The sequence below is a fragment of the Nyctibius grandis genome, chromosome Z (genome assembly GCF_013368605.1).
Source record: "Nyctibius grandis isolate bNycGra1 chromosome Z, bNycGra1.pri, whole genome shotgun sequence".
Lineage (NCBI taxonomy): Eukaryota > Metazoa > Chordata > Aves > Nyctibiiformes > Nyctibiidae > Nyctibius > Nyctibius grandis.
The window spans coordinates 89,667,474-89,694,532 of NC_090695.1; the positions used below are offsets into that span (position 1 = coordinate 89,667,474).

A 27,059-nucleotide genomic window follows, 5' to 3' on the forward strand; every position below is an offset into this window, starting at 1 on the left:
GGGACGCTGGCGCCTGGCCTGCTGGGACTGGTAGTTCTTGTGCCGCCTGAGGCGTTCGCGCCTACTACATGTCCCGTCTACCCCCGGAAACCGGAGGCGGGGACGGCAGAAGAGACAGGCGAGCGCGAAGGCTGACGGGAATTGTAGTTTCTTAGTACGCACGTAACGCCGGCAACTACATTTCCCATCGCTCCCGGGGAGGTGGGTCAAGAGGGGCTCGCGCGAGGCACGATGGGGATCGCAGTTCCCGCGCCTTGCCCCGGCCTCACTGTGGGAGGAGGCCCCGGGGAGCTAAAAACTACTAAAATGGCGGCAGGGGAGGCTGCGGGGAGGGAGTACGGGAGCTCCGGGAGGCCATACTGCGCTCGCGTCGGGGCGGTGGAGTACACGCGGAATCGCCGGAGCGAGTGCTGAGTCGGTGCCGCCGCCGGCTTCCCCCTTACCCCGGACGCGGGGAGACGCTTCGGGGCCGCAGAGGCTTGTGGGGCAGCCACAAAATGGAGGCGAACGGGAGCGGCAGCGGGAGCAGCAGCGACTCGGCTCCCGACTGCTGGGATCAGGCGGACATCGAGCCGGGCAGCGGCGCTGGCCCGGGGTCCGCCCCGCCGGCCGCGGAGGCCGAGGCCCAGCAGGAGCTGCTCGGGGCGGCCTTCAGCCGGCAGCTGAACGTCAATGCCAAGCCCTTCGTGCCCAACGTCCACGCCGCCGAGTTCGTGCCGTCCTTCCTGAGGGGGGGCCCGGCGCCCGGCCTGCCGCCACCCTCGCCCCCGCCCGGCCTGCCGCCGCCGCTGCCGCCCCACGGTAACTGCCGCGCCGGGACGGGGCTGCGCCGGCGGGTGGGCGCTGAGGGCGGAGGGATGGGGGCCATGTTGGAAGGGCGCGGGGCCGTGCTGCGGAGGGGACCGGGGCGGGAGCTGTGGGCCCTCGCGGGGGAGGAGGGGAAGGGCCACGCGGGGATGGAGCGCGGCGCGGAGGACCTCCGGCGGGCGGGCGAGGGAAGCCGGGCTGGGCTGGGAGGCGGCCGGCAGCCCGGGGACCGGGTGGGTCAGGCTGACGGGGTGCGGGCGCGGCGTCTGGGCGGCAGCGCTGGAGGGGGGCGCGGAGGGAGGCAAGAGGCGAGCCGGCCCGGGGGTGGGAGTGCGACCCGGGTTGGGGCCCTGGGTCCTAACGTCAGGAGGGTCTCGTCAGTGAGGGGCGAGGGCAGGCGCGGATGGGGGTACCGCCTTGCGCAGGAGAGGGGGTTGAGGGGAAGGGGCGTAAGGCAGCAGAGTCTGGGCAGAGGAGCCATGGGGCGTCGTAGAGGAGCTGGTTGCGGCGTCTGATGCAGCCCCGAGAGTTTGTGGGGGCCTTGGGAGGGGGTCTGCAGGCCGCTGTGGTACAGCGGGGGTGGTGGGGACCCCGCGGGGTGTGCTGCGGGAGGCCAGGCCGTGGTACAGGTATTGTGCTCCAGGAGCAGCAGTAACTGGCGTGGTCTGGCTGTACGGGAATCCCCTGTACGTTTCCCTGGCACCTTTCCTCGCAAAGGGTCGCCCATGACGAGAGGAAACCGTGTAGCTCTCGTCTTCCTAAAGCACTAGAAAAGTTGTCAAAGATTTTGGTGGTAATAAATTTAGTGTTGTTGGGGAGAATACCACAGCTTCAGCCACCAGTGGTTCAGATGTATCTTAACTGTCTTTTTGAAGATTATATCAAGTAGTTATTTTTTTCTAATATAACACTGATAAATTATTAGTAGGGAGGCGAGGTTTGTCCAACTGGCCTTAGTCAATGGAATAACTTGAAATTTACCCTGCTTTTAATTTCAAAGGATCTTTGTGTACTCAACCAATGTTTGTACTAGATTTACTTTGCATATGGGAAATTAAAGGAGAGCTACTCTTCAATTTCCAGCTGCAAACTGAAGGTCCTTTCAAACATCAGACATGCTAGTTAACTTTGTGGTAGTATTTTAATGGCACTCCTGCAGCTAAAGAGTTTGAGACCTGATTGAATATGATAGTTTAACACCTTCCTATTTTTTTTCTATAACTTTCTGTATCCCCATTGGTATGAAATGAAACAAGCTAGTATTTCAGATATTGATTCTAGTAATTTAATTTCACTAAAGCGACTACTTGTTACATTATGTTTGTCATTATTTCCTGTTGATTGTGGCTTATTATTTATTACATTCTGATTTAATATATCAATTTGTCTTGCTCTCCGTAGTATCTAAAGTTATCAGATGTTAACAGCTAAAATCTATAACTGATATATGAAGTTTTAAATTTTCATAACAGAATATTAACCCATTTTTTTATGTTAGAGCAAATGTTAGATGATGTGTTCTCTACAGCTATTCAGCACTCCTGATTTTTATCAGAAATTGTAGCTCATGTGCTATGCGGGTAGGCAGTATGTAAGTGCATTAAAATATACTTCCAAGAAGCCATGGGCAGACTCTTGGATTCCAGTTAGAATAAATGTATATGTTAAGGTTCACAGGTGTAAAGGTAGAGTAGATAGCTTGAGGCTGTGCTGAACATGTGATGCACTATTGAATAATCTTCAAAATTCATTCCAGAGTGTTTTTCAGCCATTGCAACCTGAATCTAAGTCCTTTTTTTTTTAACTGTGTAATCAATACTATGACTGCAAACTTTCTTGGGGTTTTGAATGTTACTAGAATAACTTTGGTTTTTCTTCCTGGCTACTTTTGTAAGGTTTCTTCTAAGGCTTCCTATATTTTTTTTTTTTTTTGTGGGATTTAAACTACATTTCCTCATCTGCTCATTATATTTATTTCTTCATGCTCTCCTTTTCTCCACTCTTTTGCTACTTCTGAGGCCTGTGATGAGCTTTGTCTTTCCAGACACTAGAGATTACTTTACTGAAAGCTTCCTGGTCATCTGGAGTGATCAGGATAGCTTTTCTTTCCGTCTTAGTTGCTGAGTACATTTCCTACATAGTGCTATAATCTACCTGGTTTGAATTCACCTTGCTTCTATGTCTTCTTTAAGATTTAGAATTTTAAGTTTCTATAATTAACTTGGATGTGCCTAAGATTAAGAAGACAAAAATTTGCACTTAAAAAAAAAAAAAACCAAACAACAAAAACCGAAAACCAGTTTAGTTCTTAACTGGAATACTATACTTGTTACTTGCTTTTCCAGGTCTGATGTACTCAGTTACAGAATGTAATTGACAGTCTTGTCCTTGCAGGTGTTCGTATAAGGTGACAACTACTTTCCTGGCTAGAAGAACTAGGTGGAGCTTGCTCTGGAAATAAGTCAGAACAACATGTAATTAGACAATGGTGCTGAATAGGTTACTCTTCAGCAACCCAGTTTTATTTTGCTCCCATAGGGAATTAGGTGTTCCGTGGCACTCATTCTTCATTACATTGTGAGAAAAAAAATAGTTCTATTTATCATCTGTATTGAGGTCTGTGCAAATACTGGTTTGTACTGGGAAGAATCTAAATTAGTCTTGATGCTTAGGAAGAATCTAAAAAGCTGTGTGTCAGTTTGCGGGGCCTAAAGTTAAGTTCTAGTAACACTTTTCTTCTTGGAACTTCCTCTTGGTGAGGTTTTGCTCGAGTCATAATTCCTTAGTAATTCAAAGGATGTTGTAGGTCAAGATAAATGTGTAGTAGCAGCTTGGAAAAACAGAAAAATTCCACAGAACTGATCTCCATTGTGTGGCGGTTGTGTGGAATAGTGTTTCCTTTTATGCACACTAACTTAATGGTTTTAGTAATTCGTATAAAATTCCTGTCACTTATGTTCAGGGCACTGAAATAATGCTCACAGAAGCCATTTAGGGACCAAGATGTTAACTTTCTAAAATTGGGAAATTCCCGAGACCTGCATTCCAAGTAGTTTTAGAGTAAACTTCTGGTTTACGAGTACTTTCTTTTGATTGCAAATTGTATATTCAGGAGAATATCTGACCGATGTTTACCACTAATATAATTTTTGCTTGCAGATAGTTTCACAATTAGTTCGGAATTAAAATATCATTTGATTATGTGCAAAAAGCATATGTTCTTTAAATTTTTGAACTTAAGGAACAGATTAAAAACAACATGTTGCAAATGTTGTAGCTGTGAGGACTTGCTTTTATCAAAATGTGTCCATGTCAAACTCATTTGCCTAAAATCTCTCTTTGTTGAATTCTTTTGGAAATGTGAAATAGAGACTTCTTGATTTTCTGTCTGCAACAGACATCGCTGTACCACAGTTCCTTCCAGTGAGCATGTCAAGCATGTCATGAACAAGTTGTGTTTCTAGGGAAACTTACTGTAGATAGCAGTTGCTGGACTAGCAAACTCAGCTAAATTAGGGCAAGGTGTGATAGTCAATAAAATGACAGTAGATTGTGTTAGGGCCTCTAGACATTCTTAATCACAACTGTACCTTGCACCTTCACTGTTCTGTAGAGTCTATGACTTATTTTTGTACTATGGTTTATTAATTTTGTAAGTATATATAAGATCCAATTGCATTTGGGTGGCTTTTTGTTCGTTTCTGTATCACAGTGTGGTTTGGAGGTGTAAGGGAATAGTTAAAACCTTCCCCCCACCCCCCAGGATTAATAAGATTTCTGTTTTCTAAGTTTTGTTTGGATCTCAGGTATGAGAGAAGTGAAAAATTCCTGAAAATGCAGCATCAACCTCCGTTCTTGTGGTTAAATTTTTGTCATAGTTCTTGAATATTCACAGGATTCCTGGTAAAATTGATCACAGCTTCCTTGTATGGGCTTTACTATATTTTATGTTAGTTTTTCTTCTTTTTAGAAGTCATTTTTAAGTATTCACTGTTGACTTTGCTTGGAGCAGGACACTGAACCACATAGCTTCCTGGGGTTTCTTCCAACCTGAATTGTTCAATGATTTGAAGTATGCAGTGGTTGTGGTAAGAAAAAAGTGTCATTAGTACAAAAGTAACAAGAACAGAAAGTGTGTGACACGTAGCAGTATTTTTACTTTTGGTGGTATTAGTGCTACTGCTTCATTTAGTAGCTCTCTTGACCACTTCAAGTAAATTTCTGAACATATTTGTTAATTACTACAGTTTAGAAACTTGCACCTACGGTCTTGAGCCAAGCAAACATCTGGCTTAAGATTCAGTGGCCTTTAGATTGCTTCACTCCCTGAATATCCTCACTCTCCTGCAGTAGGCACTTTTGAAATAGTTAGGTTCAAGCAGCTGGACATCCTCAGCCTTCAAATGCTGTAAATAAATGGATATACCGTCTGTCTTCCTGGTTTTCCCTGCCCTCATTTTTCTTGACCTTGTAGCTAGCTGGAACATCCACATATTTCACACACACACACACCCCCTCCTGCCAATCAGAAACAAAAGAAGGAGTTTCAATATCTTCCGCTTCAGTTCTGAAGCGTATAATTTCCAGAGTAGGATGATAAGTTATCTGTATCATCGTGTTCCCCAAAACTGGTCATCTCTTGTTTCACACCATTCTCTGTAGACTGTGTTTTAAGACTCTTCAAAAATTCAGTCCTCAAGAAGCTTCACTTGACATATGAACTTGCTAAGAAAGTTTTATTTGAGCAATCACTTAACTATTCAGAGCAGTGTTCTTCTGTATCAGCTTCTCTAGACAGATGAGCTGCACAACCTCTTTTAAAACAAGCAGTGCAGAGAAAGGCTGTATGTCTTGGCACTGACTTGCCAAATGATCAGATATAATATACCTGTGATGCGGTCAAGGTGCCAATGTATTACACAGATGAACTGTCCCCAGGAAGATAGCCAGGACTGTGTTGCTCACGTTAGAATAATTCATCACGCTTGTGGCCTTTGCGTGACTCCAATAAAAGACACACCACTGGGAGCCAGCTGTGGACTAGATGAACTGTTCTGGAGTCTACATGCAGTCTGCTGACCGTTTGTTTAGCACCCTGGTTTGGACAACTGATTTAATGTACTTGAAAGCATGATGTTATCTTAAAACTTGATGGCTCTATCAAAATGAACACAAAAATAATTTGGGATAATTCTTGGATTCTATTAGCAATCTGGTTTTACAATTCCACTTTCAGGATTTTGTGATTTCTCTCCTGTTTTGTGATGATACACAAGCAAAAGAAGCAGCTGATTGTATGAAGCTAAGATAGAAAGATTGTTTTATTTTGGGTTTTTTTGTTGTTATGAAGGAATAAAGCAGTCAAAATTGAATCGGTTAATCATTTAAATTTGACTGTGTTTTGAAGAGGTCTATATGAAAATTGCACTGATTAAATTTCAGTACAAAAGTTAGTTTAGGACGGGTGATGCAATACTAAAAATGTGTTCTCTGGAACAGTCTGAGAATTTGTGCAAATTTTACTCTTCTATCTGTAAATGTTAAGATCCTGAGCTTAACCTGCTAAAAAATCCATGGGGTGCTTAGGTTTGTTTTTTTTTTTTTTTAAATTTCTATTCCTACTGGATTATGAGAGATCTTTGTTAGTGAGTGGAATCCTTAACTGTTCTAATACAGAGCTTAATTTCCTGACAACTTGACTTTTTGAGACAGATAATCAACTGAACACAAGTACTTAAGGAAAGAGGTTTTTCATTATATTCCCTGAAAATCCCCATAAGCTTTCTTAGACTTAGTTGTGAAGAAGCATGTCAGTTTTAGATAAGATAAACTTAAGGTGTGTCCTCATTGGCGAAGGAAAAAGGTGGGTTTTTACTAAGCTAACATGTAGTAAAATACTATGAATACAAAGCAAGTGCTAATTTTTTTGTGAATTTTACAAAGTCATGTTAGAAGTATTAAAGCTGCTCTTACGTTGGTGCATTTTAAAAACTGGGCATACATCTCTGTGTCCACTGCTGAAGCTAGGGCTTAGGCTGCCAAGCAGGGCAGAGACAAGAAGAAAATAACTTTGGGTTTAAGTTAATTTTCAAAACAACTGCCTTAATTAGAGTGAACTCCTGAAAACCTTTTCTTTCTGTATATTTTAAAATATTGAATATGAAATACTTGGTTTAGCTCTAGCACTTATTTGTGCTTAAAGTAATTGTTTGTGGTTTTTTGTTAACTAAGAATCTCTTGGGTTTTTTTAATTCTGATTCTCATGCTCTGTGTTTGACTCGGACCTTTATTTTGTACTCTGTTGTAATTCCCTTTATGCTTTTGTCTCCAAAAAAAAAAAAGGGGGCAGACATCTGTTATGTAATTCATGAAAACTGTTGAGACTATATGACTATTGTGTAAATATGTACTGAACTCAGGTATTCAGATCACACATATGAAAAGGTGATGGGAATCGGTCAGTGTCTTGCATTTCTTCACTCTTCAGCCTTCCAGGAATTCCTGTGAAGGAACTTCACGCCTGTATTGGAGGAGCAACAACAAACTCACTATACAGACCATCTAAGTTTTGTAGATAAGACATTTCTTTCAAACTGAATTTGCCTTTTTTTTTTTTTTTTTTTTTTTTTTTTATCTCTGTGCTCTGTCATTCAAACACTTTCATTAACCCCACAGTCTACCTCCGTTGTCAGGTACCAGTACTGTCTAGGTTCTTATCACTCCAGCAGCAGAGGAGGCTGGGAGCTGTGAGTGCTGCCATGCATAGCAACAACTTACAGCCTCTCACCAATTCTGTGAAGGCATTTGCATTGTGGCTCAGGGGGCTGCTTCTGAGGAGTTACCAGTTAACCACTGAACAGTATCTGCTTGTGTGGGGGCATCTCTCAGCTTATTTTGTGCATCTGATAAATACTGGTAGTAAGTTGTCATTACTGCTTAGCACTTGAGTTTTACTTTAATACTGTATTTTAACTGCAGTTCTTCCAATATTGATTCCCAGTTTACCAGCTGTACCTGTTCTAGATATGAAAATCTTGTTTCATTCTAATATAAATTTAATTATAAAGCAATTTTCTATTGTTTCTGTACAAGCGTTCTAAACTGTTAACGCTGTGAAGTTCCTGGCTTATACTGTTTTAAAACAATATTTTCAGAGGTTGAGTGGTAGCTTTTAATTTGTTCTACCTGTGCAGCTTTGGTTATTGTACAACAAAAATGCATGCAAGTACAAAACTTGATCTAATATGCAACAAACTCATCAGCTGTAGTAGAACGCCATGTGAACGAAATAGGCAGAGTGGATTCTTGCAGTATTTCTTTAGGACATTAGCTGCATTTAAAGAGACCAATCACCATGTTTTAAAAGTTGTGCAATTTTGGACTCTTTATGGGGAGCATGCATACTCCTCCAGTGAATTTTATATTAAAAAAAAATAGAAAAATAATTTTTACCTTATTCAGACAAGACTCTGAATTACATAATGTCCTTGTCTGATGGTCTACCAGTAGATAAATGCAGCATGTGTATCCATTTTTGTGTTTGGTGTTGACAACAAAGATATTCCAAAAAATGTCCTAGGGCTCTGATGTTGAAGAGGACTGAAGATAAACCACTCACCTCGTGTAATACAGTGAGTAAGGTTACAACAACAGTTCTTCAGGTTTGAGGAGGGATGGAGGATGCTATGTAAAATCTAATTGTTGTTTATCACATATAAATCCAAGAATTTGAAGCATTACTTAAAGATTTGGCATCGTTTAAGACATATTCTGACTTTAAAACCAGATTTCATAAAAAATACATTTTGAATCCCTCTCATATGACAAGATTCCTATCTGATTTTCACAGATATGAGGATCTAGAATTTTCAAGCTGAACTTGAAATGTATTACAGCTTTTTCTAATTTGTGTTTGATTTGCTGTATGTGATGTTTTACAATAATAATGAACTATGTTAACCATAAATGTTGTTAGTTACTTTCCTGACTTCCAGAAAACACAAAATTAAAAACTTTACTTGTCTGCTTCAATGTTTTGGAGAGATCAGGATAAGTTACAAGGGCTGCTTGGAACCTTTCTCAGGTTTTGTCTTTCAAGGTATTTTGTTATAATGACTGCCTTTATCTCATGGGCAAAATAAGCAAGGTTACTTTAGTTCACTGGATTTGTCCAAACATTTTGCCTCAGGGACAGTGTGGAGTTTGAACTACTTCTCTTGTCTTAATCCAGTATTGAGTCCTAGGTAGTAAGCCTATCTCAACTAGATTCAGAATTGTCATCTCCTTTTTATGTGATCCAAAGAATTCCCTAGGTGTTTCAGACTGAAACTTAAAGGTTAAGTGTTTTTCCTTGAATTATTGAGATTGCCTTTCTGTTGTCTCTGCCATGGCACTGGTAGTGCTCTTCCACCCAGTTGATACGTTGCTTCAGAGTGCTGATCCACCCAAAAGCTGGTAGGTTCTTTGCTAGGTCAGTTTTTGGCCAGACTAGCTCTCTTTGTGGAGCTTCAATAGTTACATATGCACTAGGGCTGACATGAGAGAAGAGATGACAAAGAGCGTAATGCAGCAACCCAACGGTCTAAGAAGCAGAAGAATCTTTCATTTCAGATGATTGTCTTAAAGGCATACTTCAGGCAATCTGTTCATTTCCACACAGAGCAAATGATAAATCTGACTCTTTTGAAGTCAGACTTTTGTCTTGTATATTTGTTTGCAATGTACCAGTGCCTGAAATAACCTGACATAACCTGAAATTGTTTATCGGAAGTAAAACATTACTGAGGGGGTGTTTATCACTTAAAGCCTGTTCTGTTTGAAATTAAGACTTATTTTTTTACTTTGTTTCTTTACAATGAACTTTTTAGAGAGCAGTTTGTATTCCTTTTCTGCTTTGAAGGAACAGTGTGTGTTTCATGTAATGCAGTGTCCTCTTTCAAAGCATGTCTGCCACTTGTGTACCAAAGTGACCTGAATTTAATAAGTGGCTGTGGTCATAACTGAATATCTGTTGCCCCTTGATTGTGTGGCATTAGTATTGTTTAGGATGCATACACAAACTGTCTTATTGATTCTGTTCTGTGCTAGACTCATAGAAAAGTTAACAGATAGACCTTTTTACGTTAACAATTTTCTACCTCCTCTCTGTTCTTTGTGAAGAAATTTCTTTTTCCTGTCTGTATGCCTGCTATATTACAGACCAGAAAGTAAAAACTGAGTTTATTATGAATGCTGTTGATCGACAGTTTATTTCTAAGGAATTAAATAACTTCAACCACTTGTAGAGCTTCTGTTTCAAGGCAAGTGCATAAATACTGCCATTTAATACATTTTTTCAAGAGTGAAATCAAAAGCTTGTTGAAATGATCTTGTAATGAAAATATTTATGCATCCCAGCCATAGTATGTGTGAAATAGCCAAGAATCTTCTGATGTGTTACAAAACAGAGGCTTTAGGTTCATACCTAGATTCTGGACCACCTGCTTACCACACTCACAAATGGGCCACTTTCAGCCTTTTCCAGCCGTCAAATGGGAGTAATATATCATTTCTTACAAGGAATGTCAAGGTATTCTATTCCTATGCTTTTAGTTACTATATTAAATCATTCATAAAGTTTTGTTCCTGTGGTTTTGGGACCCTGGGGTGCAGATCATATATAACACAGGAGTGTAGGGAACCTCGCTCAGAACAGTTTCCTCTTCTGAGTTGCTGTGGCCCCTCCACCGTTTGCTGCTGGTCACTGGGTGTTGTGCTGTGACCCACATTCACCCTGCTTGCAAGCTTTGTCCTCTGGCCCTCTTCCAGATTTTGCAGCACTGCTCCAGTTTATAAAAGTCTGCAGCAAATACGCAAACAGCGTGAAAGCAAAGAGGCTTAGAATCAGGTCCTTCTCTGTATGTTTTTGTTCTTTTGAGGGGATTTGTTTCATCTTTAGGTCCCATCATGCATGTAGAGCAAGTAATGCTAGAAGATCTGTGTTTTCATAATGGGATTGAAGGAGAGCTGAAGTATAGCTAAATAGAGGGTATGAATTTGGTATGTGGCTGAAAAAAATAAGATCATGAACTTGTTTCAAAGAATTATGAAGTTGAATTTATACCAAGAGAAAAATAAATAGGTTAAGGTTTTAGGGATAATTATAGAAGGCCTCTTGTTCATGTGGAATAATGTCCCGAAACATCAAGTGGTGTAATTGTTAACTGGAACATATCACTCTTAGTAGGTTTAATAATTAGTTATACCTCAGCATATAGCTTAGTGGCATGGTTTAGTGCATGAGAAGATTGAGTGATCTATCCAAAAAAACATACTTGTGGCTTTGATATGCATGTGATTGGTGAGATTGCTCTCTGAGTAAGGTGACTATATTGTGGTGTTTAAGAGGACTGGCAAACTTACCAGGCACATGAATGAGTTTGTCATCTCTTGACCCTAATAACTACAGAAGATCTTAAGAATTTATTCTTAATAGCAATTCAGTTTTCTACTCAATGCTTATGTGAAATTGAGGTGCAATAGCATTGTAGGTATGCCTGTAAGCTGAAGCTGGCAGAACCTTTCCATGCAGTTGTGATGCCACGCACGCATTATTTCGTTGGATACAATGAAACTGGTTTGACATTTTTAAACACCAGTTAGATACTAACACTTAAAATAGCCAGCATGCCCAAAAACGATGGGCGGGTAAAATACTATGTATAGAAAAATTGATTCCTTTAAAACTTGCTTTAAGTGTATCTTTCCATGTGGGGAAAAAATAATAGAACTGTTTTTAGAACTGGTGTATCATTTTCACAACTTTTAGGCAGGTTATTTAGAAGTATTTGTGCTTGCAGGCTGTATTTAGTACTCTGGGGGCGGGGGGGGTGGTTTCTTAAATACACTTGTGATAAAGCTGGGAGGTGGTCTTTTTATGCCTTAGTGTGGAAATCCGTTACATCTGTGTATTTTAAAGTTTAAACTTTTTTCTCTGCAGGTGCACCTGTAGACACTTCTCCAGAGGAGCAGACAGCCTCTTGTGAAGGTAATTGTTTCCATGTTCTGACAGTATGCAACGCAGCTCCATTAAACATAATTTAAAAAAAAAATATTGCAAAGAATCTCCTTTTTAAAAATCTCTATGAACCTTTTCCAATCTTCATTCAGTTTATTCTCATACTACTGTTGTAAGGCAGTGTGGTTATCTGTGGTTATTTACAGTTTTATAGCCAGGCAAGCAAGGCACATAAAGACCAAGTGGTTTATTGAAGGTCATAAAGCTTGCACGAAGCAGGATTTTTTAAAATTGAATCTGTGTATTAAATAGCATTGGCAAGTGCCCAAACATCTGAACTATCCTTTTATTAATTTAGTCACTCAGTTTTTCTTTGTTCTTGATACTGTCATGGTAAATATGTGCCCTTGATGATTCTTTTTTTTTGGTTGTTTTTTTTCCCCTAGGTTCAAATGCTGCTGTTAACATGGAAATTTCAGAATCTGTTGGTAAGATGAGAATTGTTCCATTTCACTGTCATACTGCTATAAAATACTACTGTAGTGCTTTTGCTGAATCACTGCAAACAAAATTGAAGAATACTTTCTTGAGCCTTTGCATTTTTAGTCCTTACTAATTTTTGTTCTGTCTTTATATTTAGATTAGGAAAGAGGTAATGGAACACTAGTATGCATTGACAGGTGCAACTGGATTATTTGGGCACTGAAAAAGCATCAGTGCTTTATTAAAAAATAATTTAATATTACAAAATAGTCCCATTAATATGTGTGAAATGGTTAACAAAAAATGTTAGAGTGATCAGTAATATGAGCAATCAGAACATGGAAATTGTATCTTTCTCTTTGTATTTATGTGGCTTTTGAGAGAACTTAAACCCTTCTCCCTCCTCTTTTCTTTCTAAACGTATGGTAGCATGTGTCTGTGGATTCAGACCAGCATGATGGTCTGTGTGGATCTTCAGATTGTTTATTCCTTATAAAATTGTTGCCTTGTTAAAACAGAAGTCTCTTCAGCCCTGTGAATCATAGTTTTCTGATGTCAGTACACAAGCTACTTTGAAAGCTCCTGGTAATAATGATTTCCAAAACAAGCAGCAGTTGCCCGTTTTTATGTAGGAAGACATTAACAGACTGGATAGTTGAAATCTTTTGATTGCATCTTGGGGTCAAGGGCTTTTCTCTGTAGTCATTGCTTTTAATTTCATTATCTATTTGAATATATCTAACTGGTTAATTTTTAGTGGAAAATGGAGAGACAGAAATGTCCCCGGAAGAGTCATGGGACCACAAAGAAGAAACAAGTGAAGCAGAGCTAGGAGGTGGTCCCACAGGGGATGCAGGGCCTTCTGAAGAAAGCGCTCAGGAAATGATGGAAGAGGAGGAAGAAATACCAAAACCGAAATCTGTTGTAGCACCACCAGGGGCTCCTAAAAAAGAGCATGTAAATGTAGTATTCATTGGGCACGTAGGTAAGTTGTAAGTGAATGTGAAGTAATTGGATCTTTGTGTTGTGTGTTATATAGAACTCAGAGCTCTGATTAGAAATTAATCCTGCTCTTTGTAGGGATGTATGTATTCACCATGTCTTGAGGTTAACAGGAACATTCATGCTAATGAAGCTGCTCTGGAAAACTTGAAAAACTTAAGGGAGGTTTTTCAGGGCTAGAGTGCCAAGGATAGAGGGCCTGTGTTCCCTTGGACACAACAGTGTCTGTGTTCAGGACTTCACAAGTACCTGCTCTGTTGAGTGCTTAAGTGACATATCTGTGTTTATGATCCAAAGAACAAAATCAGAAAGCAGTGCTCCTTTTCTGTTTGTTTTAAAAATTTTTAGAGGGTTCTTATTAATTGTTATTAAATTCAAAAATTATTATTCAAAATATTAAAAATTCTAGAGCTATAAACAATAGATGAACATAATTCAGGCTTAAAAAAAGCATTTATAGCAAAATGTCCCAATTGAATAGCTTCAACAAGCTTCAGAAAAATCTTAACTGGTGTCAAAAGTACAGAAGAATTATTGAATCATGAGTTTTACAGTAAATTCTGTATTTTTAGTTGTATAGTCTCTTATTACCTTAAAAGTAGTGTAACCTAGTCCTCAGGTAAATTCAGAATGGAGTCACACCAAGTAAAGAGGCAGTGGGCAGAGGTACATCCCAATATTGAAGAGCAGCCTACAGAAGTTGGGTACAAGGGAGAAAGGAAGCTGGGAAAGGGGTTTTGCAAGAGCTTCCCACACTCTTAACCCACACTTTTACTGGATCACTGCTTGTTGGGGATTTTTTTATGGATAATGCCAAGTTTATATGAAAACAGAATTTACAAAATTCTGTGTAATTGAATTGACAATGAGTTATTATGGAAACAAGGGAAGCTGAGAGATGCTTCAAAAAACTTAGATTACCATTAAAAAATACATATGCGGAAATAAATTAGATGAGCTTGTTCATAATTGTTTTCTTCTATTTCTAGGTTTTTCTTTTAAATTGTGAATGACTTTATTTTTTTTTTTTATTTTAGATGCTGGCAAGTCAACTATTGGAGGACAAATAATGTAAGGAAACTCTGAAAATAAAATTTTTAGATTTGCTGTTCTTTCTTGTGAATTCAAAATACATTAAGTAAAATGAGTAATAGTTTCTTTATGGCTTTAATCAGCATAAATTAATATTTTTATAATAAAATGTTACTCTCCCTGTCAATTTAGTTACTTATTGTCTTTGGAATTTCATAACTCCAGCAGATCTAATCTTATTGCTATAGGAGTGTCACTTACTTAATGGAAAGAACTATGCAAAAGCATACATTATTAAATTTAAAAAACTGAGTCCCTTTCTTAGAACATGAATCTGTTTTTCTTCATCATTTTAAAATGCTATTTGAGACTGCTTTATACCCTTTGTTAAACTTTGTCCTTTTTGTGAGATTGAAAAAAAAAAAAAAGTAGAATATCCTTATTCCCTGCTGCTAATATTAACTATTATAGTTTCACCTTTTGAAATCAAATTGTGCCTGATAATCTTTTAAGTCTATTTTAGAAACAGTATCTAGAGACTAAAGTATTTTTATGAGACGACAGTAAATAAATGCAGCTAATTTTACAGTTTGTTAAAAAAAAAAAAAAAAAGTGGAAAGTAGTACATGAAGAAACAAATGCTATCCTGCTGATGCAAAGTATTTCCATGATTTTAAAATAATATTCTCAGCAAAAGTGGGAGGTCTTTGTCTTGGCATTTTCATCTTGTTTTGTTTTGACCAAACTGGAATGTTGGAATTGTCATGCTACATTTAACCTTGTAGGTCATACTAGAGCAAATTAGCATTTCATTATCTGATGTGTCTGAGTATTCTCCTTGTACAAGGAGATGCCTATTCTTAACACTCCTACCAATATGTTAAAGCTTTTTGTGGTCTTTCAGTTTTGCAGAATATCCCTTTGTTGTAAGGGGAAAAAAAAATGGGTGCTTGTACCAACTTTGTCATTAACCCTTTATTTACTGTTATTAATTTTTCTTATAAACTAAGTAGATTACTGTTTTTAGAAGATCAGGTAGAAATATCTGAGGGAAAAATATGAAAGTTTTAATATAATAAAACTGTATACTACTCACCTCTTCATAACTGAAAGATGTCTCAAGATATCAGTTTCCTTGTTCTATCTAAAAAGAATGAAACAAAAAATATTTTTCTTTACGTTTCAGAAATGGGAGGGAGTGTGAAAAATTCTATGACAATTTGTACTTAATTTTGAAACATTGGATTTGTCTCAGAAATGCACTTAACAGATGTAGTGCCTTTTCAAAACTTGCCTCTGCAGAGCATTTTACAATTAGGCTTAAAAAAACCCATTCCTCATAGTTCTGCTAAAGTGGTACTGGTGTACTTTTACATATCAGATAATAGTGGGCTTTTTGTGGAGAAAAAAAATTCCACTGCTGCTTGCATCAGGCTGTTCCAGTTTTTCAAAATAATCTGTAGGGATTGTATAAGTATTTAACTATTTGGAACTATGTTTCTGCTTATGTAAAATTGCACTTTTTTTCCCCCCTTAGGTATTTGACAGGAATGGTTGACAAAAGAACGCTTGAAAAATATGAAAGAGAAGCTAAAGAAAAAAACAGAGAAACATGGTATGAACTTACTGAGGATAATAACATGCCTCTCTCTTTGCACTGTGATGAAAATGGGAACCTTTTTTTTTAGTCTGTGTGCCTGTAGCACTGGCTTCCTGCTGGAATTGCTTTCGGGGGGGTGGAAATCTCTTGTTTTCCTCCAGTACTACTTTAACGAAACAGTGAGATTCACATTGGAACAGGTTTGGCTGCTTTTTTTTTTTTAGATCAGTGCTTTACATTCCAATGCTTTAGTAAATCTAGTTGTCTGGTAAAAAGGAGTACAAGGCAGACACTTTTCTCAGGCAGCTCTTGGGGTCATTCTATCTGTATGTCTTTCACCTGTAAACAGCAGAGAGAGATCTAAGGGACAGATCCAGAGATCAAAGCTGTCAGTTTGACAGACATGAGGAGAGAGCAAGTGAATAGTTCTGGCTGTAACATTTATTCATATAAAAATGAGACAAAGATAGGGCGCAGCTCTTAAGTTTCCTCCAGGGAAGAGGATGCTGCTGTCACCTGTGAATTTTTTGGGGGCCTCTTGTTTGTTTTGGGTTTTGTTGTTGTTGTCTTCTGGTGGGTTGATTTTTGGTTTTGTGTATGTGTGTGTGTGTATATACAGCACATATAGCAGTCTGCTTTCTCCTGCAAACAACTGGGAAATTGATTTTCCTTTTGGAAGCCTTCCATTTTTGGCTGTGGTGGAGGAAAATAGGGGCTCAGAGGGCTCTGGAAAAGAAGCAGCTAAAGACTTCCTTAGGGGTAAAGCAGCAATGGAGCACTCAGGGGGTGGGCATTGACCTGAACTAATCGTATTATATGTGAGAGAGGGGGATAGAAAGGGTGACATATGTTCTTTTTGTCAAGCAAGCATCATCCGCCTGTTGAGTTGACCATAGCAGTAAATATTTAGGGACCCTCCTCAAAAACCCTGGACAACTTGAAAAACAGATTTCCTCTTCCCCCTTCTCTTTTAGAAAGTGAGTTGCAGGAAGTGCCTCCTTGAATGCTATTTTTATTCTTTAAAATATGTCATGATATATACAACAGAAAGTATGATGTACCTCTGTGTCATTATCAAAGGCCTTGTTAGCTCACTTCATATGTTGAGAGTCTTGAAATTTGAGCGGTTTTACTTTGTGATTTGGGAAATTCTACACTGTAGTGCAGTGTTGACATTTCAGTCAGAAATGCATCCTTCCCTAAAAATCATTATATGCAAAGAGGACTTCCCATCCAGCTACCACACATAGATTCCTGCTTGACTCTTGCTAGCTAAGTGAAACCTGACCTTTGGCGTGGCTGAAATCTTCCAGAAACACAGGCCATGGTGAAGATTACAATGCATACTGGTACAAACCAAAAGCCATCTAGCATGCTATCTAGACCTTGATCCGTGACAAATAGCTACTGCCTGGGGAAGACTCTGATTATATATCCATAATTCCCAATGTTTAGTGCTTTCTCTGACTTAGGAACCTCTTGAGCTGGAAAGGACATCTTTGTGTTCAGTAGTCCCTGACATTCCCTCCCTGATCACTGGTGAGCTGAGTTAGCAGTGTCTCTTCAGACATTATCCAGTCAATACAAAAGAGAAGCTAAAGATCTTTAAAAGCTGCTGCTAATGGTGAAAAATGTTGGTATGTTAAGCCAGTTCAATTTAATTATTACTACTTTTCTTGTCCTTCCTGAGAGTATTAATTTTTTTTCTCCTTTCTATTCACCAATTTTCACAAAACCTGAAAGAGCTCTATTTTTTTTGAAATTTCAGTTCATCCATCTAACTTAAATCTAATTTGTTTGTCAATGGCCAATGAGATAAAATATAATTTGGAGGGGACAACAGTTGATATGGTCAAAGTATCAAACATAGGGTGAATAAAGGTGGTGTCTGCTTCATAGACAACTTCTGTTTAGTGTGTGCCAATCAATGAGAACTAATAATAATAGTTCTCATAATACGAATATGTGCAAATCAGAACTAATTTTTCAGTTAATTATGCTGAGAAAGAGGAATTGTTTTGTATTTGATCTAGAGGTGTTTTTCAAACTGAGGCAAAGCTTAAAAGTATTTGAGGTTAGTTCATACCTGGAGAACTTAGTAATTGACAATTGTTTAGAATTGCATCCTTCTAGGTATGTGAGGGAGAGCTAGCACTGGGCACTACAGCTCACTATATATATACACAAAATGTTCAATAAAAAGTCACTATTGGTCTTGGAAGTGCTTAAGTTCAATAACGCTGAGGTGGTTAGAATAGTTGAGCAGAAAATAGACATTTTATGATGAACAAATCAGCATACATAAATTTAGTAAAAATTAATAAAAAAATAGAATATTTGGGTTGTTTTTTTTTTTTTTAGGTACCTTTCATGGGCCTTAGACACAAACCAAGAAGAACGAGACAAAGGTAAAACAGTAGAAGTGGGTCGTGCCTATTTTGAAACTGAGAAGAAACACTTCACTATTCTAGATGCTCCTGGACATAAGAGCTTTGTTCCAAATATGATTGGTGGGGCTTCTCAAGCTGATCTTGCTGTGCTGGTAAGGACAAATCAGATTCTTTTATTTTAGATATATTGTGGAATTAAGCCTCTGATTTTTATTTTTTGTTTTCTTGTTTACTCTTTCAGTTACAGTGGGCAAAATTTTCAAATCTTAAGTGTACCAAGTTGAGTGGGTTTTGGAGTAACTTAACAGCTTCATAAAATTGTCCACAGGTGTCATGTGATTTTTATATATGTCAGTGCAGAAACTGTTGGGTAATATTGAGGTTATACCACTTCATTTTGAAAGCTTTTACCAGTTTTGACTACCCAAAGTTAATTTTGAGTAAGGCAGTATTACCCATTGTTGATTTGTTCTGTTGAGAGAATTGTAGAACTTTTATTAAAATGTTTATTTTTAATTAGGTTATTTCTGCAAGAAAAGGAGAGTTTGAAACTGGATTTGAGAAAGGTGGACAAACAAGAGAACATGCCATGTTAGCAAAAACAGCGGGTGTAAAACATTTAATAGTTCTTATTAATAAAATGGATGATCCAACTGTAAACTGGAGTAATGAAAGGTGAGTTTAATATTTTAAAAAATTAATCTTCATTAAAAGATGCTGAAATAAAATAATTCCTATGTAAAGTAATTTTTTGCATCCCATTTTTGCTGAAAGAATGGTAGACTGGTGGACTAAAGACAGGTTATCAAAATTGCAAGAAAAACAGCATAGTGCCTAGGACAGTGCCTCTCAACTAAGCTTAAAGTTCTACACTACTTTAAAACATTCACTTTCAACTGTGGATCTGTGCAGCCATATCTAACAAACCCGTGCATTCTAACATTGTTTAATTGTTGACTTGGAAACTTCATACTGAACCTAAAAGGAAGCGACTCTCTTTTCAGTAGTTTAGTTTGGCGGATTCTTGATTGCTTGGCCGTGCTTCTGCTAAACTCGTAGCTTAGATTCGGTGAGAACAGCATTATCCTGTTCACCTTATGTGTCCACCCTGTATTATTTGGAGTTGTTCTTTTATGATAAGCTGAATTGAATAAGCAAATAATATATTAGTGGTTCATGATTACAGTCTGAGAGGGGGGAGGGAGGGAATCTTGCGATGATACAGGCCAGCTAAAAATAACTAGAAAGTCAATGTGTAATATTTAAATAACTAATAAGAAGAATTAAGTTATTCCTTTCTGCCTTAACGCTCAAATGTTACTAAAGGGTTTTAATTTTCCTAAGTGTCAAAACTTAGGTCTTTTCATGGCTTCTGTCATGTCTGTCTTCTCACCCCTTTAAAATGGGTGCTGAAAAGTGTAACTTAGTCCTTCCCTAGAGATACTTGTGTAATGAGGGGATGCAGTTTTCTTCTACAGTGTAATGAGAACAGTTGTCAGAGAACTTGCTGTGCTGTCAAGAATCGTGAAAGTTTTTGTGGAAAGCTATGAGGGACCACGCAACCTTACAACATCAGCCTAGTTTACTAAGAGAAGAAGGCATGCCTAATTGTGCTGTCTTGGTCCTGCCCCAATCTTCTCACATTATTGAATTCAGCTGAAACTGACTGAGAGGAAGAAGTGTAATAGAAATAAATAGCATTAAGTCTTGGAAATGATGTAGGAGATTGGAGGAGACCAAGCCACCACTAAAGTGAAAGACTGCAGCATGGCCTCGGTAGCTGTTTGCTTGGTCTGTCCTGCTATCTTGGCCTGGATCTCTTGCTTGAAAGCAGATATAACATATGCTATTGCTTACCCAGACCAGTAATTGAGGTATATGGAGAAAACTGATGATGCTTTATGGAGCAGAGGAACGAGGGGGAATAGACAATACCAAGTTGTGCTGGAAGACTGGGGAGAAGATGCAAATAGGCCACCAAGCTTTTTTTTTTTTTTTTCTTGCTGCTCACAGAATAATATATGTTTGTGGGTTTTTGTTGCTTTTTTAAAGCACAGTATTATGTCATGCTGGAATAATTGAAACTTCTCTTGATCTGCTTGTCATTTTAATAGATATGAGGAATGTAAAGAGAAACTGGTGCCGTTTTTGAAGAAAGTTGGCTTCAATCCCAAAAAGGATATTCATTTCATGCCCTGCTCAGGACTGACTGGAGCAAACCTTAAAGAACAGTCAGAATTCTGTCCTTGGTATATGTATGTATCTTAAATTGAACAACTTGGCTATTTGGTATATTTCAATAAAAGTAAATGCTACAGTGAAGCTAGGAAGAAGTATAGCATGGTATATTGTAGCTGTGTTCCAAAGTGCTTGAGGAAATACAATCAGGGCAACAAGAACACAGCCATGCAATGAGCCAAATGAAAGCATTTGCTAACTGCAGAAGATTAAAGTTAGCAGGCTCTGTAATAGTATTAGCGGTATTCTTTGGCTTTGTGAGTTTGAGTGCCATACTAGCCCTTGAGTTTTCCAGTGATGCCGCAGCTGGCATGTTGCTAGAATGAGTAATTGTTTGATGTGAATAGTTTGCTTGAAGCTGTATTATAATTAGCGACAAGCCATATCTCTCACTGGATGTCATGTTTTCCAATATTGTTCATGGCAGTTAAAACATATCAATGAAAATCATGTTTGGACCTAGCTTATCGTTTTGTATTTCCGAAGCACATTACACATGTAGCAAGATTCTCAAAGGAATAATTCCTTTGTGTCAAATATGCCTATAACCTAACTTAAAACCTACATGCACTGCCTGGGTAGTAACATGTTACTAGGGTAAAGTGGATGCTAATGATGGGATGTTATGATAGATTTCACTGTCTTAGAGGTCACCGTTCTTAATGATGACAGAACGAAAATCATTCCTTTGGTTGGACTGCATTTATCCATTCAGAGTAATTTTTAAATAGAAGGGTGTTGACAAAATTGAAACAAATGCCTTCTGCTCTTCTAGTGGATTACCATTTATTCCATACCTGGATAATTTGCCAAACTTCAACCGTTCAGTTGATGGACCAATCAGGCTGCCAATTGTGGATAAATATAAGGTACAAATTAAAATAATAGGATTGAAAGTATAAATGGACTGCTTTCAGAAAGCAATAAAGGGACTATTCACTGTATTTTTAGAGGGTATCTTTTTTTTTCTTCTTTGATATGTCTACATTTCCAACAGTAGAATAGAGGTGGGGAGGTGACGTAAATAATTTTGGCATTATATGGGACTCTTAAAATTTGTGATCTTTCATGAGAACAGTTTCCAAAAAGTTAAGTATAGCAGTGCTGAATAACTTCATCGGTTTAAGTAAGCATACTTAGAGTTAAATTATAAATAGTGCAGACTCTTTAGAAAAATGTTTTCAACTTCTATGTAATAATTTCTTTTTCTGAAGGATATGGGCACTGTGGTCCTTGGGAAGCTGGAGTCAGGCTCTATTTGCAAAGGACAACAGCTTGTGATGATGCCAAACAAGGTATGGTAAGGTTTAGATACTAAAAAATGTTACTGCCTTAAAAAAGAACTTGATTCTTAAAGATATATGTTACTTTACATCAGAAAATTTTCTATTGCTCACTTGAACACAACTAAGTTTTCATGTTTTACATGGGTGATGTTTCGGGGCAGGGCGGGGTTGGGGGGACGGGCGGTGTATAGTTTATTTCCTTAGCATTCAGAACTCAGGTTGTCACTCCTTAGTAAATTCAATTGCTGGGCTACAAATCATGCTAGTTTGTTTGAACTGTGTTTTACTTTGCATTTGTACAGTTGGCCCACAAAACCTTTTTCCTGCTGTGGGTTAATATTGCTCAAACTTTCCTTTTTTCCCTTTTTTCTTTTTTTTTTCCTTTTCAATTCTCCAAAGAGAAATAGGAAAAAATGTAAAGGATGCAAACAGTACACAGTGTGTTCCAATGAAAGACCTAAAGTTTGCTTTAGTTAAGAGTAGGTTGTGCAGTTCCGTGATGTAAGATCACTATTTGGAGTCATTGTGCTGCCCTGAAGAATGTGAAAATATAAAAATCAAGGATGTGAAAACATAGCTGGGGAGAGGCAGTAGATGAGAATAGCATACTCAACTAATGGTGGTGTTTGTTTCCATTGGTTTCTTACAAAAAAGGGTTTGGAGATTTTGTTCTTATCTATTCATGTTATCTTGATTCAAGCTGACACACTTTTTCCAGTTCCGTAGGCTGAGGTAGTTTGCTAGAAAATGTCTCAATACTCAAATGTAGAATAAACTACAGCTTCTTGAAAGCTGGTATTTCCTAATCAAAATATGTTAATTAGATTGACTTCCATGTCACCTTTCTCAAGAGCTGCTGAAAGTTGAAACTAAACTTAGACGGTTTGAGATTATGCTTTTCAGTTTTTAAGGTAATTTAACAGACAGTGACTTTTTATAAAACTGCTTGACATGCATCTGACACCCGTGGTATTTTGGGGTTGATTAGGAGAAACTAATAAACCGTAAATGGCTTTAACTAAACCGATACAGAATTTGTATTCAGTAAATAGCCAGTGCTTTTGATGACACACTTTTTTTTTTTTTATTAATACTTTGGCAGCTTATGAGGATTGAACTAGAACTTCAGGAAGTCAGAACAATAGACCTCTTTCTGAAACTACTCCTTTTTTTTTTTTTTTAACTTCTCTGCCTTTCCAATATTTATTTTCTGTTGATATGTAATACTGTGTAAAGATTAAAAAAATGAGAAGAGAGGTTACAACATATGGGAACATTAGGAAATACATTTTGGTGTTTTCTTGGAGAGTGTTTGTTAATATACACTTGGCATTTTTATCATCTTCTACAGGAAATCTTGTAGAATTCTGTGATTCTAGGATTTCTTGGATTGCATTAATATTCAGACTGTTATATTTTGAATGTAACGAGTCTGTACAACAATGTGGCATTTGCATTCTTTTTAGACAATATGCATCCATTGTATCTCTCATCTTATAAGTTTTAAACTCATTTCACTTTGAGAAATAGTGGATATTTTTGAAATTTGCTTTCCATTGAATATTAAAATAGATTTGATTAAATATGCTATTTTGAGTATATAATCTAGAATTACATTAAAATATGTTTGATTAAATATGCTATTTAAATACTAGTAACTCATCATTCAAATATTTTAAATGTTCTGAAGCTTGCAGAACCAAATATAATTAATTTAAACTGTAATGGAATCCTGTTGTATTAAAATGATTTTGTACCAGACTAAAATATTCACAATAGAAAACTGCATTTTTGCTTCCTTTAAGCACAATGTGGAAGTTCTTGGAATTCTTTCTGATGATGTAGAAACTGATTCAGTAGCCCCAGGTGAAAATCTAAAGATCCGACTGAAGGGAATTGAAGAGGAAGAGATCCTTCCAGGATTTATTCTCTGTGATCCCAACAACCTGTGTCATTCTGGACGAACGTTTGATGCCCAGGTAGAATAACCAGTATTTAATTGCTGTATAGATGGGTAAAAAGCATTAAAATATTTTGCTTGTGTTTCACCAAATCTAAACTTCAGTAATTTGAAGTTTCAGTTCAGATTTCTCCTTCACTATCATATCTCTAAATTGACTATAACATATGTACGTAATACTTCGACATCATTAATTTCAGTTTTAAAAATATAATTTGTTTTGAATGTAACTTCTCAATGAAGATTTAGACACCTGTAATCATGAAAGCAAGATCTTGTCAGGCCAATTCTTCAATTGCCCTTGTTATATTGTTTATAATACTTTCATATTATAAACACCTTAGTTGCTTATAAATTTTGTTTCTTTCACAAAAATTTGTTGTGTGTGTATTGTTCAACTATACGTTTTAATATAGTTCTGCATTTGATTATAGTCTGGTCTTTTATAACTGAAATGAGGAAAAATGCACTTATTTTTAATTGTTTTACAGATAGTGATAATTGAGCACAAATCCATTATCTGCCCAGGTTATAATGCTGTGCTGCACATCCACACCTGTATTGAAGAAGTTGAGATAACAGTAAGTGTCCTTTTAAGTTGTGATGTGAATATAGACAATCCACTTGTTGGGGTGAGGAGTTCTGTCATGAAGTACATTTGTAGAGCAACTAATGCAACAAAGCTCCAGCCTTGAATGGAATGTTTGGTCAGTACTGTAACACAACCAAAAATGGCTGTAACTGTTAGCATAAGCCTTCTGAAATGTGTGGTAAGTCATGATTGGCTCTCTTATGCAATAAATTTTAGAAGATTTTTTTATTATTAGTTATTTCTAAGTATTTTCTTTCTTAGACCACTTTGGTTTTGTTCCTAAAGCAAAAATAACCCTTATTTTAGCACTCACAGCTATTAATTTTTTTCTTTTACAGGCCTTAATCTGCTTGGTAGACAAAAAAACAGGAGACAAAAGTAAGACACGGCCCCGTTTTGTGAAACAAGATCAAGTATGCATTGCCCGTTTAAGGACAGCAGGAACTATCTGCCTTGAGACATTCAAAGATTTCCCTCAGATGGGTCGCTTTACCTTAAGAGATGAGGGTAAGACTGCTGGATCAACAGTTATTAACTGCTGAAAAAATACAGTTATTTGAAATAGGAGATCACGCGTGGCAATGAGGTATGAGAATGCTGGTATCTAGTGGAAATCACTATCTGGGTAACAATGGAAAAGTAAATCTAAGCAAATTTTTGTCATTGTACAGAGTTCTTACTAGGAACAAAAGGTGTATTTTGTTTTACGTACAGAAGTGTGCACTGTGAAACAAAAGGTTGAATTTGAAAAATTACCAGCGCTGTTTTCTTAATGCATCCTGGAATGTCCACCTACAATATGAATGCCATAGTTTCTCTATTTAAAGTTAGAAAAGATAAGAGGGGTTGTATGCTGGTCTTTAACTCATGCTCACTCCGCTAAAACTCGTAGATTTCTGGGACATATTTTAAATAAATTATCTTTAAAAGCGTAAACAGATCTGGTAGAATGATTCTGCCCTGCCTTCTCCTTAGATGAATATACAGCAGGCGTTCCACAATCCACATTGGATTCTTTACTGTGAGAATAGCAGTTTTACTATTTTTAAGATTTTATTGTGCTTTTAAAATAGACTGGTGCTTTCATTCTACAATACAACAATTTATTCTCTGTATTACTTCTAATACTCTGCAGAGCCTGTATTTTTGGGGAAGTTTTCATGTTCTTAGAGACTTAACACATTCTTTTCACAATATATGTAACTCCACTGTTTGTCTCCTTGGTTTAGGTAAGACCATTGCAATTGGAAAAGTTCTGAAACTGGTTCCAGAGAAGGACTAAGCATTTTTCTCAATGACCCCCGCACAATACTGTGAGGAAAATCGACTCTGCAAAAGCCTACTTCACACCGCCTTCTTATTTTCTGCCCATTGATAAACTTCTCCCCATATTTTGCAAAGACAAATTTCACAGCAAAGGTCCACATTATGTCAGCTTTCTCATATTGAGAGCTCTGCTATGCCACTGTTGAATTTCCCAAAAAGAATTTTTTTTTCTCCCAAATTCTGCTTCCTTGGAAAGATTCGGCAATAGCTTTGTAAGTGATGTGGACATAATTGCCTATAATTATGAAAATCTAAATAATTTTTAATGTTTAATTTCCCCCAGCATATATATTGACCTCTTTTTCCAGGCAGATCATTCAGAGTGTGCGAGTGTGTGTGCACATGTTACAAAGATGACTACCATGTTAATAAACTATTCAATTTGAAATCTTTTTCGGTATTTGAATTGCTTTTGAATAATGTTTTTTATCCGGATGTAACGCAGTTGCATTAGCTTTTTAACCTTCCAGTAACCTAGATATTTGGTTACTGGGACTTTTCTAAACTCCTCAGCCTCCCCACACACACAGTTTTAAATGAGGCAATTGGGCACTCAACCAAGTTTGTATTACAGTAATTAGGTTTGTCCCTTCCCTTTGTGGAATGCATTCTTAAAATTAAAAAACATTCATGCAAATGTGGCACCTTCATTAGCTTTACATTTGTTAATATCTTCAGAAAATTTAGGTTGACTTAACATCATTACTAGACACAGTAAGTCAATTTTGAAGGCTAGAACTACATATTGTGTCTTTATAAAAATTGAGCATTATTAAATTCTTAACTGCAGAAAATGCTAACAACCAGTAAATCAGTGAAACTTGCAAAAATAAGAGAATTTGTGGCAATAGTGCCTATTAGTATTTATAAGAGCTGCATTTTGTGGGAGAACTGGGCCAATTAAAAAGTGCCAGTTATGTAAGTTAGTCAGTTCACCCTGTCTTTAATTTAGAGGGCTGGATAATCCTTGCTGTTTTAAAGATCAGTCTGAACTGAGAGGGAGAAAGACTATTTAAATCCCTAAGAGTTTGCACATACTGAAATATGGGAGGGTCAGAATCAAGCACAGTCTGTAAATTTTTGCATATCAAAAAGCAATGTAAGCTTATGAAGACCAGTGAAGTTTTTCTGGAGAAATTAAAGCAAAACTGGTTCTAAATAAAGCTTACTCAGTACAACTTGAAGGAGCTGCATAATAAAACCCTATTTAGATGCACTTTGAAAGTGGACTGTCTACAATTGCTATCCTGATTCTAACAATTAGGGTGAAGGCTAACGGATTTTTTTTTCATTTCCCAGAATATTAGTAGTAAGTATTAAAAGGTATCTTCAGAGCTTCTTCAGAAT

General features: G+C 37.6%; 1 protein-coding gene across 1 annotated transcript; it reads left to right on the forward strand.

Moving 5' to 3' along the window:
* The first annotated feature begins 345 nt into the window (after positions 1-345).
* GSPT1 (G1 to S phase transition 1) lies at positions 346-26,100 on the forward strand. Its single transcript, XM_068423445.1, has 15 exons — positions 346-801; positions 11,786-11,833; positions 12,250-12,291; positions 13,044-13,271; positions 14,326-14,359; positions 15,858-15,935; positions 18,282-18,462; positions 18,831-18,985; positions 20,425-20,565; positions 21,324-21,417; positions 21,763-21,843; positions 23,640-23,813; positions 24,286-24,375; positions 24,725-24,893; positions 25,616-26,100. The coding sequence occupies exons 1-15, from the start codon at positions 498-500 to the stop codon at positions 25,666-25,668; spliced, it is 1,872 nt and encodes a 623-aa protein (XP_068279546.1). The 5' UTR covers positions 346-497; the 3' UTR covers positions 25,669-26,100.
* Positions 26,101-27,059: the final 959 nt, after the last annotated feature.